This window comes from Cherax quadricarinatus, chromosome 23 (genome assembly GCF_038502225.1).
Source record: "Cherax quadricarinatus isolate ZL_2023a chromosome 23, ASM3850222v1, whole genome shotgun sequence".
NCBI lineage: Eukaryota > Metazoa > Arthropoda > Malacostraca > Decapoda > Parastacidae > Cherax > Cherax quadricarinatus.
Genome location: NC_091314.1, coordinates 33,898,962 through 33,918,986, shown reverse-complemented (window position 1 = coordinate 33,918,986; position 20,025 = coordinate 33,898,962). Strand labels below are relative to the sequence as shown.

Here is a 20,025-nt window from a genome sequence, read left to right as displayed (position 1 = left end):
TCAACGCTTTTACCCGAGTTTTGTATTATAGCAAAATCAAACGATTTTTAATAGGATTAGTCGAGGTTAATATTTGTGTTGTCGTCTCAGCAATACACATAACAATTAACCAGAAGTTTGGTATTTCCAGATATGAGGATCGTGTGGGCGGTGACCTGCGTGTTGTGGGCGGCTCTGCCCGCCCAAACAGCTGTTGTCCCAACAGTAAGTACAATACCTGTGTTGTGTTTATACTCTTGGCCTACCACTATACATTTATGTCACCGCTACACGTGTCTAGCCTTTCCACCTGTGTTACCATCAGGGTGTCTTTATGATGGTGTAGCGCTCTTGGTCAGAGGAACTACATCTACCTCCGCTTCATTCCATCAAAAGTGATTATTTCCCATTCCCCAGACGCTGTTTGACTCCTCCCTCTTTAGTTCTGGCCCATGAATGTAATAACACACCTGTGTGTCGCCACAAACGCCTGTGCCTAATCTTATACCTGTCACACCTAACACTATGCTAAGACTTACACCTGTATTTTAGCCACATCACCTGTGTCTAGCCACACACCTGTATAATAATCACAACACCTATTTAGTGGTCACCTTGTATTACAACCCAGGATTCCAAATGGCCTGTTACCCCGGGTGTAATGGGAGCAAATAAACACAGTAGAAAAAGTTTAGACTTATATTATCCTTCACCAATTTAGAACAGCAATATGTACACTATGTACAGTGATAAGTATAGTGCACTCCACGGTAAGCAAAGCAGAAATAGAAGCCACAAGATAGCAGACCGTGCTTCAACCAGCTCTAGAATGGGAATGACAAGGGCAGACAGGAGAGCGGTACCCACATAACCTCTGTGATTGCCAAAACCATCTTCTTATTGGCTAGAACCTGGTCACTAGTTGAACGACGGGGCCCCATCATCAACTCTTAGCAACCTGGTTCGCTGGTTGGGGGAGATAGCCTGTAAATGAGGGTGTGTACATGCGCCGAATAAAGGTTACGTACTCTTTGCATGCCACACCCCCACCCCGAGAAGGCTCAGGATTAGGCTGCCACCTCCCAGTGGTAACCGTGCCGCCATGGCACAAAATAATGGGACCGCCTTTCCTCTCCACCATCCAACTCTTAGATAGAGCTCAGCTTTTCTCGTGACCAAAAGCCAAACCCTAAACTTAGAGTGAGACAGCAGTCAGACAGGCTAGCATAGGTCCAAGATACAGGTGGACGGCAGCCCGCATCCCCTCACTAAATAAAACCCCCACACCAGGGGATAAAAAAAAAAGCATGAAAAGGGGTTACCACAAATAACATCCTAACCTAAATAAAATATTATACTCTAGATAAAGAGTCTGCCAACATATTTTCTTTGCCGGCAATATATTAATGGAAATATTATATGGTTGCAGCCTTAGCGTCCAGCGCATAAGCCTTGTGTTGTTGTTCTTCATGGCTTGGAGATATACTAGAGGATTGTGATCACTGTAGACTGTGACCACCTGCGATGTCTGGCCCACATAAACATCGAAATGCTCCAAAGCCATTATCAGCGCGAGGGCTTCTTTTTCAATGGTTGAGTAAGCTCTCTGATGTGGCTGGAACTTGGCTGAAAAGTATGCTACAGGCTGCAACTCCTTGTTACCGATTTGTAATAGTACTGCCCCAACCCCAGACTCACAAGCATCAACCTGTAATGAAAAAGGTTTGGAGAAGTCTGGAGACAAAAGAATGGGTGCAGTACACAATAATCTTTTTGCTTTATTAAAAGCAGTGTTACAGTCTGACGTCCAATTAAAGGGAACTTTATGACTGGTAAGAGAGGTAAGAGGGGCTACAATATCTGAGAAATTCTTACAGAATCTTCTGTAAAATCCTATCATGCCTAGGAAACGTTGAAGAGATTTCCTATCATGAGGAACTGGATAATCTTTAATAGCAAGAACTTTAGCAAGTTTAGGTGCAACTTTACCACTACCTACTTCATGGTCTAGAAAAGTGACAGTGGCCTGGCCAAAGGAAGATTTAGATAAATTAACTGTTAAATGGGAACTCTTAAAGGTCTCAAACAGAGCCTTAAGTCTAAGTAGGTGTTGATCCCAAGTATCAGACACCACAACAATATCATCTAGGTACGCTGCCGTGCCTTCAAGTCCTTTAATAGCCTGATGGATAAGTTTCTGGAATGAGGAAGGGGAATTTTTCATTCCGAAGGGGGTAACTGTGTATTGATAATGACCTCCTGGAATTACAAAGGCAGAGATTTCCTTCGCCTTATCTGTCAAAGGTACCTGATAGTAGCCTTTAAGGAGATCTAATTTGGACACAAAAGTAGCCTTACCCACAAAGTCAATTACGTCATCCAGACGAGGAAGAGGGTAAGCATCTGTAATTGTGACCTCGTTCACTTTACGGTAGTCTGTACACATACGAAACCCTCCATCAGCCTTCTTCACAAGGATGCACGGTGAAGCCCATGGACTAGATGACTCCTCCACTAAACCATGCTTTAACAAAAATTCTACTTCCTGCTGAAGTAGCCTTTGCTTTTCAGGATTAGCTCTGTAGGGGGAGAGTTTAATTGGTTTAGAGTTTCCCACATCTACATCATGGTAACCTAACGTACATTTTTTCGGCACATCCGAAAAAATATTAGGATATGACTGTAGAAGCTCAGTTAAATTTGTTGCTTGCATTTCAGATAATCCCTCCATTAAAAGGCTAGGATCCTTGAGGAGGACAGAATTTGAAAGTTTAATATTAATTTCAGAGATAGAGTGCAAAGAGTCAGAGGTAGAGGACAGAGTCATTACTGGGACTATCTGGTGTATGAAAGGCCTTTATTTGATTAATGTGGTAAGTTTTAGTCTTTGAGGTCTTATCAATGGGAGCTACCACATAATTTACATCAGATAATCTACTTACAATCTGCATAGGTCCCGTAAATCTAGCTTTCAAGGTGTGGCCAGGTATAGGTTCCTGCACCAACACCTTGTCTCCTGGATGGAAGGAGCGGAATTGTGCGCTTCTGTCATACCTCTGTTTCATCTTACTTTGAGCTGTCTTTAGTTAGCCTTGGCTAACTAACGTGCCACCTGCAACCTTGAAGATGGGTTGTAGAGTGTTGAGCTAACGTCTTCTCCCATTCATCCTTCTTTGAGCACCCGAAGAGGACCTCGTACATTGTGCCCAAAGATCAGCTCAAAAGGACTATACCCTGTAGACTCTTGCACCGTTTCTCGTACTGAGAATAGCAACAAAGGTAGTGATTCATCCCAGTCTGTAGGAAAGTGCATGCAAAAAGTTCTCATCATTGTTTTTAATGTCTGGTGGAATCTTTCCAAGGCGCCTTGGGACTGAGGATGATAGGCAGTGGATAAGTTGTGGCTTATCCCTAACCTAGTTAATACTTCCCTAAATGCTTTGGCAGTGAAGTTAGTACCTTGATCACTTTGAATAGTTTTAGGAATGCCAAAACAAGAAATGAATTTTGTTAAAGCTTTGAGAATAGCTTTAGTATTAATACTACGCATGGGAATTGCCTCAGGATATCTGGTTACTTTATCCATAATCGTAAATAAATATTGATTTCCAGACTTTGACCTAGGTAGTGGACCTACACAATCTATAATTAAATCTGCAAAAGGTTCTCCATCAGCAGGTATAGGCTGGAGAGGTGCAGGTTTAATGGAATGTCCAGGTTTTCCAACTTGCTGACATTCTCGGCAACACCTAATATGATTCTTCACATCTTTCTTTAATTTTGGCCAATAAAATTCTTTTGTGATTCTATACAAGGTTTTTGTAATTCCTAAGTGACCTCCTAATGACGTATTATGAGCTATATTTAATATTTGAGGTCTGTACTTTGTTGGAACCACTAACCTGTCATACAATTGCCGGCCCTCTATCTCCTTACCAGTCTCAGTGCAGATCAAATAATCGTTTTTAACTTCATACTTGACCGGATGACCCAAAGAGGATTTACCCATGGCTGCCTCAAAAACGAATTTTAAAGAAGGGTCCTTTCGTTGTTCCTCCCAGAAGGACAGTCCCTCGGGCATGGAAACAGAGACATCTGGCAATCCTGCAACCTGGGAATAGGAAGGCTTGATCGGGGTCTGTTCACTTGATTTACGAGGCTCCGGCCGGTGTGCCTCATAAAACCACGTGGCTATTCCGAGATCGGAGTCGTCCAAGGATAGGTCAACATTCTCTCCAGACAACCCTTGGGATGTTGCCCGAGTTATGGCCAACACCGGAGAAGAATTAATCATTATAGGTTCAGGACACGAACTAACAGTAGTAATGTTATTACCCAGTAATAACATTGCATCTTTCATGGGGAATCCTTTTGAGACACCTACAGTCAAGTACCCAGTGTAATATTTGCACTGTACATAAATTTTATGCAAAGGAACAGAATATATAGCTCCTCCAAATGCTTCCAATAAAACAGAGGAATTCAAAGAAGTATTCTCTGAAAGGGGTAATATTCCCTCTTACAAGTGAGCAATATGCTCCAGTATCTCTAAAGGTCTTTACTTTAGTTGTTTCTGAGTTTTCCTGAAGGGAAATAAGACTTTTGCAATAATAAGGGGCCATACCTTTTTCTACTTCTCTAGGGGACATGTTACTAGGGATATTAGAGATTTTCCAAATGGGTTGGGGTTTATGGGGGCAGTTGGGACTGATGTGACCTACTTTATTGCACCTGAAGCAGACGACAGGCTTGCCCTTTACTCCCTGATGACGTTGCAAATGGTGTCGTTCTGGCTGGTGTCTCTCTGGATACTGTTGTCGAGATGCACCATGAGTAGTTTGCCTCTCCGCAGGTGGACCATATGTTGAGAAGCGTGGCTCACCAGGTGACTTGGTTGGCTGACATAGACGTTCTCCCTCCGGCTGGCACTTCATTCTCCAAGGTTGACGATCTCTGCTCATGCCAGGCTGTTGAAAAGAGAGACGGGACCGCTCGGACAAGGAGCGGTTAGTTTCGAAGGTATCAGCCAACCTGGCTGCCTCCAATGCAGTGGTTAAGTCACGATCCTGCAGAAAGACTCGAACCTCTGGTCCCACAGACTCCAGCAGGTTATCAATCAGAATAAGCTGCACCAGCTCCTCAAAGGTAGAGGCACCACTTGCTTTATACCAGCTGGTAAAAGCTTTGGTTTGCTGTCTCACAAAGTCGACTAGGGATTGACCAAGCTGTCGTCCGCCCAATTTAAAACTCTTGCTGTATTTGGCTGGGATACACGTATATGCTCCCAACACTGTGGTCTTCACTACTTGATAATCAGAAAATTCAACGTCATTTAATACTGACGTGAATTCTTGTGCCTTACCCAATAATGCTGTATGAACCAACGATGCCCAATGCTGTTCCGGCCACCTCAAGGCTCGAGCCTGATTTTCGAAGCTTTCGAAAAATTGCTCTGGTTCGGCCTCATTGAAGCGGGGAACAAACTGTACTGCTTTCTGTAAACTAAAATTATTTACAGAATGCGAAAACTGCCTCCTTTCTCTTTCCCTATCAAATTCTTCCCTTGCGAATGCTCTGTTCCCTAGTTTGCTCAAGATTGATTTTTGCCAGCTCAAGTGCCAACGACGCTGATTCACCTTGAGACAACCCAGCTGCACTATACTGACCATTTTGCTCCGTAGGAGTATCATCTTCCTCCTGCGAGAACATAGGAGTTTTTGCCCTAGCTCCCGTAGAGGGAGGAGTCTGATGTGCCATCTCTTCTTCTATAAGTTTGTCAGCAATCAGTGAACGCAGTTGCACAGCTGTGAGAGTGCGTTTGTATGTAATGCCAATGGAACGAGCAATTTGCCAACAACGCTGTAGGGACAATTTAGGTAGGTTATGCAAAGTATATGCCGACACCAGACGTCTGACTCGTCTAGGTGGCATAAGTTATTCGCTATGCACAGTACGATTGCAGAATACCCCAACGTAACATGTTAATTTTCAGAACACGCTTAGCTATGCACAGTACATTTGCAGAATACGCATACAAGCAAAGCCGACTGCAAAATTCTCCACACCGAACAGGCTAGTAACAACTGACACTCAAAAATTGTAAAGCAATGCCACACAGCTACACTGTTCTAGAAGATTGACCGTAGCGAAGCGAGCACACCGAACAAGCTAGTAGCGAGCTGTTGAACGATCACACAATAGCAAGGCTGATCATAAAGCAACTGACACGCAAAATTTGTAAAGCAATGCCAGACAGCAAGCTGCACAATGTTCCTGCTACGAGCTTCACCCTAAACTCAACCGTTTCTCTAAGTCCAGCTCCAGCTCTCGGACAGGCTACCCATATTACAACCCAGGATTCCAAATGGCCTGTTACCCCGGGTGTAATGGGAGCAAATAAACACAGTAGAAAAAGTTTAGACTTATATTATCCTTCACCAATTTAGAACAGCAATATGTACACTATGTACAGTGATAAGTATAGTGCACTCCACGGTAAGCAAAGCAGAAATAGAAGCCACAAGATAGCAGACCGTCACCTTGCATTATAAATGTCTTAATTCAACATATGTATTACCACTAGTGTACATCTACACCTTGCTTCTTCGTGTGTATATTACCACATTACACATGTGTCCTGCTGTATCTGTATCTTGTCCTTGCACCTGTGTTGTCTTACAGTCTTCTCTCATTTTTTCTCTATTCTTATACTTATCTTTGATTTACATTTCTCTTTCCGTTAAGCTACATTAACCTTCAAAAGTTCTTTTATAGCATTACTAATTATTATTATTATTATTATTATTATTATTATTATTATTATTATTATTATTATTATTATTATTATTATTATTATTATTATTATTATTAAGGCACTTGGTAAACCGTAAGTCATAACTTCCTTACACTTGTATCTACACCTGCATGTAATTACACAGGACAGCATCTTTATATTCCCCTGCTAAAATATCACCAAAAAAAAAAAAAAAAAGATTAGAACGCAATAATGAAATCATGAGAGGATATAAATAAAGCACTTTGGTAAACTGCCTAATGTTACTGCTGTCTTGGACCACTTGATCTCATTGTTTATTAATTATGTATTTTCTTTGGGTAATTATAGTGAAAATTAGTCTGCCACATGTGCACGTACTTTGTGGTGCTGACCTAATAACTTCCACTGACACCCCTCTAATGACCCTGTAAATATCAGCGCTGTGATTCAACATTGTTGTTACAGGAATACCTCACTAATACGGCGGGTTAGACCTCACTAATACGGCGGGTTAGACCTCACTAATACGGCGGGTTAGACCTCACTAATACGGCGGGTTAGACCTCACTAATACGGCGGGTTAGACCTCACTAATACAGCGGGTTAGACCTTACTAATACGGTGGGTTAGACCTCACTAATACGGCGGATTAGACCTCACTAATACGGCGGGTTAGGTTCAACACCACTTCCGAAAAGTCAGTATCGACGTAAAGCGAACCATAACCTTTTTATTTCACGTAAAGCGAAACAATACCTTTTTTCATCTTTTTTTAGGCCTAGCGCAATAGCACTAGGCCTAAAAAGATGCAAACACTAAAATAATACAGTACTGTATTGCTAATCTTAAAATATTTTTATCCTTTGCTTATGGTAACTGACGAATAAACATTTTAGACGTAATTATCAAGGGAATGCTAACTGGGGTAGTGGAACTGTTTGATCTAACGCCCAGTGGCGTCCAACCTGCATTTTACACATAGCTTAGTCATTTCTATCTTTTGATTCCGAGGCGTCGTTAGGGGGGCGGGGGAGGGCGGGCCGCCCCGGGTGACACTATTTAAGGGGTGACACCAAAGAGCCTGTAAAGGTGACACTAAGAACATAAGAAAGGAGGAACACTGCAGCAGGCCTACTGGCCCATATTAGGCAGTGCTGCAGCAACATAAGAGAAAAATCCTTTGCTTCTATATAGCCTATTATATGATTACAAAGTACAAATAGGCCTATATAGGGAAAATCAATGACGCTATATGAAAAACTACGATAAATCAATAATTTTATTTATGATGTTTTGGAAAAACCCTTAATCGCCCTGGCATCACTATGATCAGTCATCAGTGACGTTACTTACTGTGTCTGCTGCACTGCCCACCAGTGAGTTTGGTCCAGGTGGTGGTGTATATGTGGCTGCTGCACCACCCACCAGTGAGTTTGGTCCAGGTGGTGGTGTATATGTGGCTGCTGCACCACCCACCAGTGAGTTTGGTTCAGGTGGTGGTGTATATGTGTCTGCTGCACCACCCACCAGTGAGTTTGGTCCAGGTGGTGGTGTATATGTGTCTGCTGCACCACCCACCAGTGAGTTTGGTCCAGGTGGTGGTGTATATGTGTCTGCTGCACCACCCACCAGTGAGTTTGGTCCAGGTGGTGGTGTATATGTGGCTGCTGTACCACCCACCAGTGAGTTTGGTCCAGGTGGTGGTGTATATGTGGCTGCTGCACCTCCCACCAGTGAGTTTGGTCCAGGTGGTGGTGTATATATGGCTGCTGCACCACCCACCAGTGAGTTTGGTCCAGGTGGTGGTGTATATGTGTCTGCTGCACCGCCCACCAGTGAGTTTGGTCCAGGTGGTGGTGTATATGTCTGCTGCACTGCCTACCAGTGAGTTTGGTCCAGGTGGTGGTGTATATGTGGCTGCTGTACCACCCACCAGTGAGTTTGGTCCAGGTGGTGGTGTATATGTGTTTGCTGCACCACCCACCAGTGAGTTTGGCCCAAGTGGTGGTGTATATGCGTCTGCTGCACCGCCTACCAGTGAGTTTGGTCCAGGTGGTGGTGTATATGTGGCTGCTGTACCACCCACCAGTGAGTTTGGTCCAGGTGGTGGTGTATATGTGTCTGCTGCACCACCCACTAGTGAGTTTAGTCCAGGTGGTGGTGTATATGTGTCTGCTGCACCACCCACCACTGAGTTTGGTCCAGGTGGTGGTGTATGTGTCTGATGCACCTCCCACCAGTGAGTTTGGTCCAGGTGGTGGTGTATAAGTGGCTGCTGCACTGCCCACCAGTGAGTTTGGTCCAGGTGGTGGTGTATATGTGTGTGCTGCACCACCCACCAGTGAGTTTCGTCCAGGTGGTGGTGTATATGTGTCTGCTGCACCACCCACCAGTGAGTTTCGTCCAGGTTGTGGTGTATATGTGGCTGCTGCACCGCCCACCAGTGAGTTTGGTCCAGGTGATGGTGTATATGTGGCTGCTGCACCACCCACCAGTGAGTTTGGTCCAGGTGGTGGTGTATAAGTGGCTGCTGCACCGCCCACCAGTGAGTTTGGTCCAGGTGGTGGTGTATATGTGTCTGCTGTACCACCCACCAGTGAGTTTGGTCCAGGTGGTGGTGTATATATGTCTGCTGCACCACCCACCAATGAGTTTGGTCCAGGTGGTGGTGTATATGTGTCTGCTGCACCACCCACCAGTGAGTTTGGTCCAAGTGGTGGTGTATATGTGTCTGCTGCACCACCCACCAGTGAGTTTGGTCCAGGTGGTGGTGTATATGTGTCTGCTGCACCACCCACCAATGAGTTTGGTCCAGGTGGTGGTGTATATGTGTCTGCTGCACCACCCACCAGTGAGTTTGGTCCAAGTGGTGGTGTATATGTGTCTGCTGCACCACCCACCAGTGAGTTTGGTCCAGGTGGTGGTGTATATGTGGCTGCTGCACCGCCCACCAGTGAGTTTGGTCCAAGTGGTGGTGTATATGTGTCTGCTGCACCGCCCACCAGTGAGTTTGGTCCAAGTGGTGGTGTATATGTGGCTGCTGCACCACCCACCAGGTGGTGGTGTATATGTGTCTGCTGCACCACCCACCAGTGAGTTTGGTCCAGGTGGTGGTGTATATGTCTGCTGCACTGCCTACCAGTGAGTTTGGTCCAGGTGGTGGTGTATATGTGGCTGCTGTACCACCCACCAGTGAGTTTGGTCCAGGTGGTGGTGTATATGTGTTTGCTGCACCACCCACCAGTGAGTTTGGCCCAAGTGGTGGTGTATATGTGTCTGCTGCACCGCCTACCAGTGAGTTTGGTCCAGGTGGTGGTGTATATGTGGCTGCTGTACCACCCACCAGTGAGTTTGGTCCAGGTGGTGGTGTATATGTGTCTGCTGCACCACCCACCAGTGAGTTTGGTCCAGGTGGTGGTGTATATGTGTCTGCTGCACCACCCACCACTGAGTTTGGTCCAGGTGGTGGTGTATATGTGTCTGATGCACCTCCCACCAGTGAGTTTGGTCCAGGTGGTGGTGTATAAGTGGCTGCTGCACTGCCCACCAGTGAGTTTGGTCCAGGTGGTGGTGTATATGTGTGTGCTGCACCACCCACCAGTGAGTTTCGTCCAGGTGGTGGTGTATATGTGTCTGCTGCACCACCCACCAGGTGTCCAGGTGGTGTATATGTGTCTGCTGCACCGCCCACCAGTGAGTTTGGTCCAGGTGTATATGTGGCTGCTGCACCACCCACCAGTGAGTTTGGTGGTGTATAAGTGGCTGCTGCACCGCCCACCAGTGAGTTTGGTCCAGGTGGTGGTGTATATGTGGCTGCTGCACCACCCACCAGTGAGTTTGGTCCAGGTGGTGGTGTATATGTGGCTGCTGCACCGCCCACCAGTGAGTTTGGTCCAGGTGGTGGTGTATATGTGGCTGCTGCACCGCCCATCAGTGAGTTTGGTCCAGGTGGTGGTGTATATGTGTCTGCTGCACCACCCACCAGTGAGTTTGGTCCAGGTGGTGGTGTATATGTGTCTGCTGCACCGCCCACCAGGTGGTGGTGTATATGTGTCTGCTGCACCACCCACCAGGTGGTGGTGTATATGTGTCTGCTGCACCACCCACCAGGTGGTGGTGTATATGTGTCTGCTGCACCGCCCACCAGGTGGTGGTGTATATGTGGCTGCTGCACCACCCACCAGGTGAGTTTGGTCCACCACCCACCAGGTGGTGGTGTATATGTGGCTGCTGCACCACCCACCAGTGAGTTTGGTCCAGGTGGTGTATATGTGTCTGCTGCACCACCCACCAGGTGGTGGTGTATAAGTGGCTGCTGCACCACCCACCAGGTGGTGGTGTATATGTGTCTGCTGCACCACCCACCAGTGAGTTTGGTCCAGGTGGTGGTGTATATGTGTCTGCTGCACCGCCCACCAGGTGGTGGTGTATAAGTGGCTGCTGCACCGCCCACCAGGGAGTTTGGTCCAGGTGGTGGTGTATATGTGGCTGCTGCACCACCCACCAGTGAGTTTATGTCCAGGTGGTGGTGTATATGTGTCTGCTGCACCGTCCACCAGTGAGGTTTATGGTCTGCTGCAGGTGGTGGTGTATATGTGTCTGCTGCACCGCCCACCAGGTGGTGGTGTATATGTGTCTGCTGCACCGCCCACCAGGTGGTGGTGTATATGTGTCTGCTGCACCGCCCACCAGGTGGTGGTGTATATGTGTCTGCTGCACCGCCCACCAGGTGGTGGTGTATATGTGTCTGCTGCACCACCCACCAGTGAGCTTTATGTGTCCACCACCCACCAGGTGGTGGTGTATATGTGTCTGCTGCACCACCCACCAGGTGGTGGTGTATATGTGGCTGCTGCACCACCCACCAGTGAGTTTGGTCCAGGTGGTGTATATGTGTCTGCTGCACCACCCACCAGGTGGTGGTGTATAAGTGGCTGCTGCACCACCCACCAGGTGGTGGTGTATATGTGTCTGCTGCACCACCCACCAGGTGAGTTTATGTGTCTGCTGCACCGGGTGGTGGTGTATATGTGGCTGCTGCACCACCCACCAGGTGGTGGTGTATATGTGTCTGCTGCACCACCCACCAGGTGGTGGTGTATATGTGGCTGCTGCACCACCCACCAGGTGGTGGTGTATATGTGTCTGCTGCACCACCCACCAGGTGGTGGTGTATATGTGTCTGCTGCACCACCCACCAGGTGGTGGTGTATATGTGGCTGCTGCACCACCCACCAGGTGGTGGTGTATATGTGGCTGCTACACCACCCACCAGGTGGTGGTGTATATGTGGCTGCTACACCACCCACCAGGTGGTGGTGTATATGTGGCTGCTACACCACCCACCAGGTGGTGGTGTATATGTGGCTGCTACACCACCCACCAGGTGGTGGTGTATATGTGGCTGCTGCACCACCCACCAGGTGGTGGTGTATATGTGGCTGCTACACCACCCACCAGGTGGTGGTGTATATGTGGCTGCTGCACCACCCACCAGGTGGTGGTGTATATGTGTCTGCTGCACCACCCACCAGGTGGTGGTGTATATGTGGCTGCTGCACCACCCACCAGGTGGTGGTGTATATGTGGCTGCTGCACCACCCACCAGGTGGTGGTGTATATGTGGCTGCTACACCACCCACCAGGCTGCCACCATGGCTGGGGTCCATGGAGGTGAACAAGCCATTCTTAAAAAAAAGAACAAGAAGGCAATTTTCAGTGGTTGTGTGGACCATTCATTGAACTTGTGTGGTCAGCATTCTTTTGCCGAGAATTCATCTTTTGTAAAAATTTTTGACAGTCTTGAGTCAGCGTACACATTCTTTGCCTCCTCCATCCATCGATGGGATATATTAATGGACCATACTGCAGTCTCTTTGAAAAGATTATCAATAACAAGATGGAGTTCTCATTACAATGCAGTGAAACGAGTAGCGGAATCTTTCGAGAAATTTGTGGCAGCGACTGAAGCTCGACAAAATGAAATTAAGACACATGTGCAACATCTGGGTATCTTTACTGTAGACGTTTCGCCATCCAGTGGCTTTATCAATACAAATTCCAGGACTTAACTTGAAGACAGTAGAACTATGTACAGAAGACGAGGTAATCAGTCCCTCAACCTTCGAGTAGGTGCGAAGAGCACCGTAGTCGTGGAGATTCTGAAGCAGAAGCAAGGCGCCTGACGCTTATATACTAACGTCAGGTGGAAAGGGGACGTGTAGCAGACGAGGGCATAGTCACTATATAAGCGCTAGGCTCCTTATTTCTGCTTCAGAATCTCCACGACTACGGTGCTCTTCGCACCTACTCCAAGGTTGAGGGACTGATTACCTCGTCTTCTGTATATAGTTCTACTGTCTTCAAGTTATGTCCTGGAATTTGTATTGATAAAGCCACTGAATGGTGAAACGTCTACAATAAAGATACCCAGATGTTGCACATGTGTCTTAATTTCATCTTGTCTAAATCCCCCTGAAGTTCCCTAATATCTAAGTTTGAATTAATTATCCTACCTATCTTTGTGTCATCGGCGAATTTGCTCATATCACTAGTAATTCCCTCATCAAGATCATTGATATATATTATAAACAACAACGGGCCCAAGACTGATCCCTGTGGAACGCCACTTGTTACAGATCCCCATTCGGATTTAATCCTGTCTGTGAGCCACGACTCGATCCATGAGAGCACTTGTCCCCCAATGCCATGAGCTGCCACTTTCTTTAACAGTCTCTGGTGCGGTACTCTATCAAAAGCCTTACTAAAATCTAAGTAAATACTATCAAATTCTTTATCGTGGTCAACAGCCTCAAAAACTTTACTGAAGAAAGTTAATAAATTAGTTAGACAAGAACGGTCTCTCGTGAATCCATGCTGAGTATCATTAATCAGATTATGCTTATCCAGATGGCTTCTTATAATCTCAGCTATAATTGACTCTAGTAATTTGCCTACAATTGAGGTCAGGCTTATTGGGCGGTAATTTGACGGTAACGACTTGTCCCCTGCTTTAAAAATAGGAATTACATTAGCCATCTTCCACATATCAGACATTGCACCTGTTTGAAGAGATAAATTAAAAATATTAGCTAAGGGTTCACAGAGTTCCATTTTGCATTCCTTAAGAACCCTTGGAAAAAGCTCATCAGGTCCCGGCGACTTATTTTGCTTCAGTCTGTCTATCTGCTTCACAACCATTTCACTAGTGACTGTGATGTTACATAATTTACCTTCTTCAGGCCCACTATAAAAATTAATTACTGTGTAAAAACTGAGAGAAAATAATTATTTAAAATCGAGCACATTTCATTCTCTTTGTCAGTAAGATGCCCATAGTTATTTTTTAAGGGAACCTATCTTATCTCTAACTTTTGTTCTATAGACCTGGAAAAAACTTTTTGGGTTTTCGAATCCCTAGCAACTTTAATTTCATTGTCCCGTTTAGCTTTTCTTATCCCCTTTTTAACGTCCCTCTTAATGTCAATATACTGATTCATAAGATGACCCTCACCTCTTTTGATACGCCTATAAATTCCTTTCTTCTGCCCTAGAAGATATTTGAGCCTATTATTCATCCATTTTGGATCATTTCTATTTGATCTAATTTCTTTATACGGATAAATGTTCTTTGGGCAGCATGTATTGTGTTCAGAAAACTGTCATATTGATAGCTCTCTTCGTTACCCCAGTCAACAGATGATAAGTGTTCTCTAAGCCCATCGTAATCTGCTAAGCGAAAATCTGGGATTGTTACTGAGTTATCCCTACTATCATACTTCCATTCAATGCTAAAGGTAATTTATTTGTGGTCGCTAGCACCCAGTTCCTCTGAAATTTCTAAATTATTAACAAGGGATTCCTTGTTTGGCAGAACTAAGTCAAGCAGGTTTTTCCCCTTGTAGGTTCTGTCACAAACTGCTTCAAAAAACAGTCCTGAACTACTTCTAAAAAGTCATTAGAATCTAAATTCCCAGTCAGAAAATTCCAATCAATATTACCAAAGTTAAAGTCCCCTAGAATTACAACATTATCGTGCCTTGTGGCCTTAACAGTTTCCTCCCAGAGTAGTCTTCCTTGGTCTCTATCCAAGTTTGGGGGACGGTATATCACGCCTAAAATCAATTTTTCATGCCCCTCTGAAAATTCTACCTAAACAGACTCAGTATGTGTTTCAGACTTTATAGCCGTTTTTATGCAATAATTTAAACGATCACGGACATAAAGTGCCACCCCACCCCCCTTCCCAATACTTCTGTCTGCTTGGAACAATTTAAAACCCTGAATGTGACATTCAGCAGTCATGTCCCTATTTTTTATATTAAACCACGTCTCAGTTATGGCAAAAACATCAATGTTACCCGCACTCGCAACTAACGTCAATTCGTCCATCTTATTTCTCGCACTACGACTGTTAGTAGAATATATTTTCAGAAACCCTCCCTTCTCTTTTTTCTTCCTGCTGATTTATGTTCCTCCATTATGCCTGTTACTCTCCTTATCACCTAATGCCATTGGCTTTCCTATGTTCACCAATAACTCTTCCTCATTCTGCCTATAACTGGTTTCCTTAAAACTCACACTATCGCTACACTCAGAATACATTGATTTTCCACGAAAACCCATACCACTATCTATTTCTAGTTTAAAGACCTAACAGCTCCCTTCACTGTGTTGGCCAGTGCTCCCACCCCAAACCTAGATAAGTGGACCCCATCCCTGGCATACATGTCATTTCTGTCATAGAAGAGGTCCCAGTTGTCTATGAATGTTATTGCATTTTCCTTACAGTGTTTGTCCAGCCAGCAGTTGACACCAATTGCCCTGGACAGCCATTCATTTCCAACTCCTCTCCTGGGAAAATGCCACATATCACAGGGTTCCCACCCTTCTTCCTAATTATCTCTATTGCTGTCCTATACCTGCTAATCAGGTCTTCACTCCTATGTCTGCCAACATCATTGCCTCCTGTACTGAGGCAGATAATAGGATTGTTCCCATTACCCTTCATGATATCGTTCAGACGGCTAACAATATCCCCCATCCCAGCCCCAGGAAAACATACCCTCTGCCTCCTCTTCCTGTCCCTAAGACAAAATGCCCTATCCATAAATTTCACTTGACTGTCCCCAACTAAAACAATGTTCTTACCTTCACTGGTGGAGGTCGTAGTGACGTTTTCGATGGCCTTCGTTGTGGTTACAGGGGATATCGACTCACCCTCATCTGTCAATGATTCCTTGGTACTCGTTTCGACGTTCCCAGTAGACAACCCACATTCATCTGGTAGCACCGAAAATGGGTTGGAAGTCTCCACAGCAGTCTTCTGGATCTTCGTTGTTTCTGCCACTCCAACAGTCTTCTTGATTTTCAGCTTTGTGTTCCATGTTGGCTGGCCACTGACCAGGTTCCTCTCTTGACCTGAGGACTCACAACAGGAGGATTACTTCGAATTCTCTTGTTTCCCTCCGTCAATCGTCGTATCTTAAGCTTAGCAACCCTAAGCTCCTCTTTTAGCTGCTGGTAGAGTTGCTCAAGAGAAGAGATCTTGTGCAGATTCACGGAGAACACACTACACAGATCTTCACAGAGCTAAGTACAGGTCACCACTGAGCTAAGTACAGGTCACCACTGAGCTAAGTACAGGTCACCACTGAGACACTCTGCCTGAGGTTGTTCCTTACTATAAGTGTTTCTGTGGCTTCCTGTGAAAGGAGTTTCTCCAAGTTGAGGCTGATTAAAAACTTACGGTCCACAATGAGTCCATCCAGAATCTCTGACTTAGCAATGTTATCCATATAAAATGGGTGAGTTGGCAGCATTGATTTTGATGTGATAGATGATTCTTCAGGACTGAAGGCAAGAAAATGTAAGATCTGATCACTGAGATGTTACCTGTACTCAAGGTCAAATAGAAACTTGTGTTTCTCTGATGTTCCAACTTTTTTCTTTATTTTTCATTTTTTTTTTTGCATTGTTGAAGATGAATAAATGTAGAATTTGTTGGCTGCACTCAAAGTGGTATTTGAGTTTATGTTTCCTCAATATTACTATGATTATTTATTTTATCATTAATAAAGTTGAGAAGTATTCTCCTGTTCAGTTTATGGCCCTTAAACATTCTTATTGTTAAACATTAGTCAGTGACGTAACTGGTCATGCAGTAGTGACGTAACTGGACGTAACTGGTCATGCAGTAGTGACGTAACTGGTCATGCAGTAGTGACGTAACTGGTCATGCAGTAGTGATGTAACTGGTCATGCAGTAGTGACGTAACTGGTCATGCAGTAGTGACGTAACTGGTCATGCAGTAGTGACGTAACTGGTCATGCAGTAGTGACGTAACTGGTCATGCAGTAGTGACGTAACTGGTCATGCAGTAGTGACGTAACTGGTCATGCAGTAGTGACGTAACTGTAGTTTACCCCCCCATCCCCCCTCTCTTGGATTTCATGGGTGTGACACCAAAGATGCCGCCCCGGGTGGCACCAAAGATGCCGCCCCGGGTGGCACCAAAGATGCCGCCCCGGGTGGCACCAAAGATGCCGCCCCGGGTGGCACCAAAGATGCCGCCCCGGGTGGCACCAAAGATGCCGCCCCGGGTGGCACCAAAGATGCCGCCCCGGGTGACACCAAAGATACCGCCCCGGGTGGCACCAAAGATACCGCCCCGGGTGGCACCAAGGATACCGCCCCGCGTGGCAAAGATGCCGCCCCGGGTGGCACCAAAGATGCCGCCCCGGGTGACACCAAAGATACACCAAAGATACGCCCCGGGTGGCACCAAAGATGCCGCCCCGGGTGACACCAAAGATGCCGCCCCGGGTGGCACCAAAGATACCGCCCCGGGTGGCACCAAAGATGCCGCCCCGGGTGGCACCAAAGATACCGCCCCGGGTGGCACCAAAGATGCCGCCCCGGGTGACACCAACCCTAGCGACGCCTCTGTTTTGATTTAAAGTAAGAGGCTTGCAACTCCTCTGTTCACTAGCATTACCCCTTAGGGGTCAGTGTACTATAATTAATAATTACAATAATAACAGTAACACGTAAAAAAAGTTCGAAAATTGTCAGAATACGACAGTGAGACACAGAATGTACAAATATTGTAAATAAACTGAGCGCAGGTCACCTGATGTTGATGTCAGCATCACTGACCTAACATTGACCAAAATAATAAACATGAATATAATTGAAAAGCGCCGTATTATTATTATTATTATTATTATTATTATTATTATTATTATTATTATTATTATTATTATTATTATTATTATTATTATTATTATTTTGAACAAGTCGGCCGTCTCCCACCGAGGCAGGATGACCCAAAAAGAAAGAAAATCCCCAAAAAGAAAATACCTTCATCATTCAACACTTTCACCTCACTCACACATAATCACTGTTTTTGCAGAGGTGCTCAGAATACAATAGCTCAGAAGCATATACGTATAAAGATACACAACATATCCCTCCAAACTGCCAATATCCCAAACTCCTCCTTTAGAGTGCAGGCATTGTACTTCCCATTTCCAGGACTCAAGTCCGGCGATATAAAAATAACCGGTTTCCCTGAATCCCTTCACTAAATATTACCCTGCTCACACTCCAACAGATCGTCAGGTCCCAAATACCATTCGTCTCCATTCACTTCTATCATGCACCCCTGCTGGAAGTCCAAGCCCCTCGCCCACAAAACCTCCCTTACCCCTTCCTTCCAACCTTTTCGAGGACGACCCCTACCCCGCCTTCCTTCCCCTACAGATTTATACGCTCTCCATGTCATTCTACTTTGATCCATTCTCTCTAAATGACCAAACCACCTCAACAACCCCTCATCAGCCTTCTGACTAATACTTTTATTAACTCCACACCTTCTCCTAATTTCCACACTCCGAATTTTCTGCATAATATATACACCACACATTGCCCTTAGACAGGACATCTCCACTGCCTCCAACCGTCTCCTCGTTGCTGCATTCACAACCCAAGCTTCACACCCATATAAGAGTGTTGGTACTACTATACTTTCATACATTCCCTTCTTTGCCTCCATAGATAACGTTTTTTGTCTCCACATGTACCTCAACGCACCACTCACCTTTTTTCCTTCATCAATTCTATGATTAACCTCATCCTTCATAAATCCATCCGCTGACATGTCAGCTCCCAAATATCTGAAAACATTCACTTCTTCCATACTCCTCCTCCCCAATTTGATATCCAATTTTTCTTTATCTAAATCATTTGATACCCTCATCACCTTACTCTTTTCTATGTTCACTTTCAACTTTCTACCTTTACACACCCTCCCAAACTCATCCACTAACCTTTGCAATTTTTCTTTAGAATCTCCCATAAGCACAGTATCATTAGAAAAAAGCAACTGTGTCAATTCCCATTTTGTATTTGATTCCCCATAATTTAATCCCACCCCTCTCCCAAACACCCCAGCATTTACTTCTTTTACAACCCCATCTATAAATATATTAAACAACCATGGTGACATTACACATCCCTGTCTAAGACCTACTTTTACCGGGAAGTAGTCTCCCTCTCTTCTACACACCCTAACCTGAGCCTCACTATCCTCATAAAAACTCTTTACAGCATTTAGTAACTTACCACCTATTCCATATACTTGCAACATCTGCCACATTGCTTCCCTATCCACTCTATCAGATGCCTTTTCTAAATCCATAAATGCAATAAAAACTTCCCTACCTTTATCTAAATACTGTTCACATATATGCTTCAATGTAAACACTTGATCTACACATCCCCTACCCACTCTGAAGCCTCCTTGCTCATCCGCAATCCTACATTATTATTATTATTATTATTATTATTATTATTATTATTATTATTATTATTATTATTATTATTATTAGCGAAACACTCTAAACCGAGCGTCATATTTACGAGGTAATTCCGTATATCTTTGATTAAATTTACGAGTGTTTGCGACCAGCCTTGGTTGAAGTCTATACTCAGTACTGAATTTAAGAAAAATGCTGCTATTTTATTTAAGTTGTTATTTGGAATTGTTGCTTCCAATATATGTATTTGTAAGATTTTGTTTATGTACAGTAGTGTAGTTTGAGACACTTCCATATACTGTACCCAATATTTGACAGTTGTGTAGTGGGTATGTCGAGACATCCAGCTGAAACAGTGGAATTTTTATTTTAGCTTTTAAAATAACTGGAGTGAGTAGATGGAACCTGTGAACATTGATCATGTTCATGTAGAAGAGAAAACAAAACATCAC

General features: G+C 44.9%; 1 protein-coding gene across 1 annotated transcript in view; it reads left to right on the top strand.

Annotated features, from left to right (window-relative positions):
• Positions 1-20,025, top strand: part of LOC138853133 (carboxypeptidase E-like) — a 164,446-nt gene that overhangs the window by 46,354 nt on the left and 98,067 nt on the right. The window contains exon 2 of the mRNA XM_070088070.1: positions 131-204. Coding sequence (XP_069944171.1) covers positions 133-204 — 72 coding nt within the window. The 5' untranslated portion in view covers positions 131-132. The remainder of the gene's footprint in view (positions 1-130; positions 205-20,025) is intronic.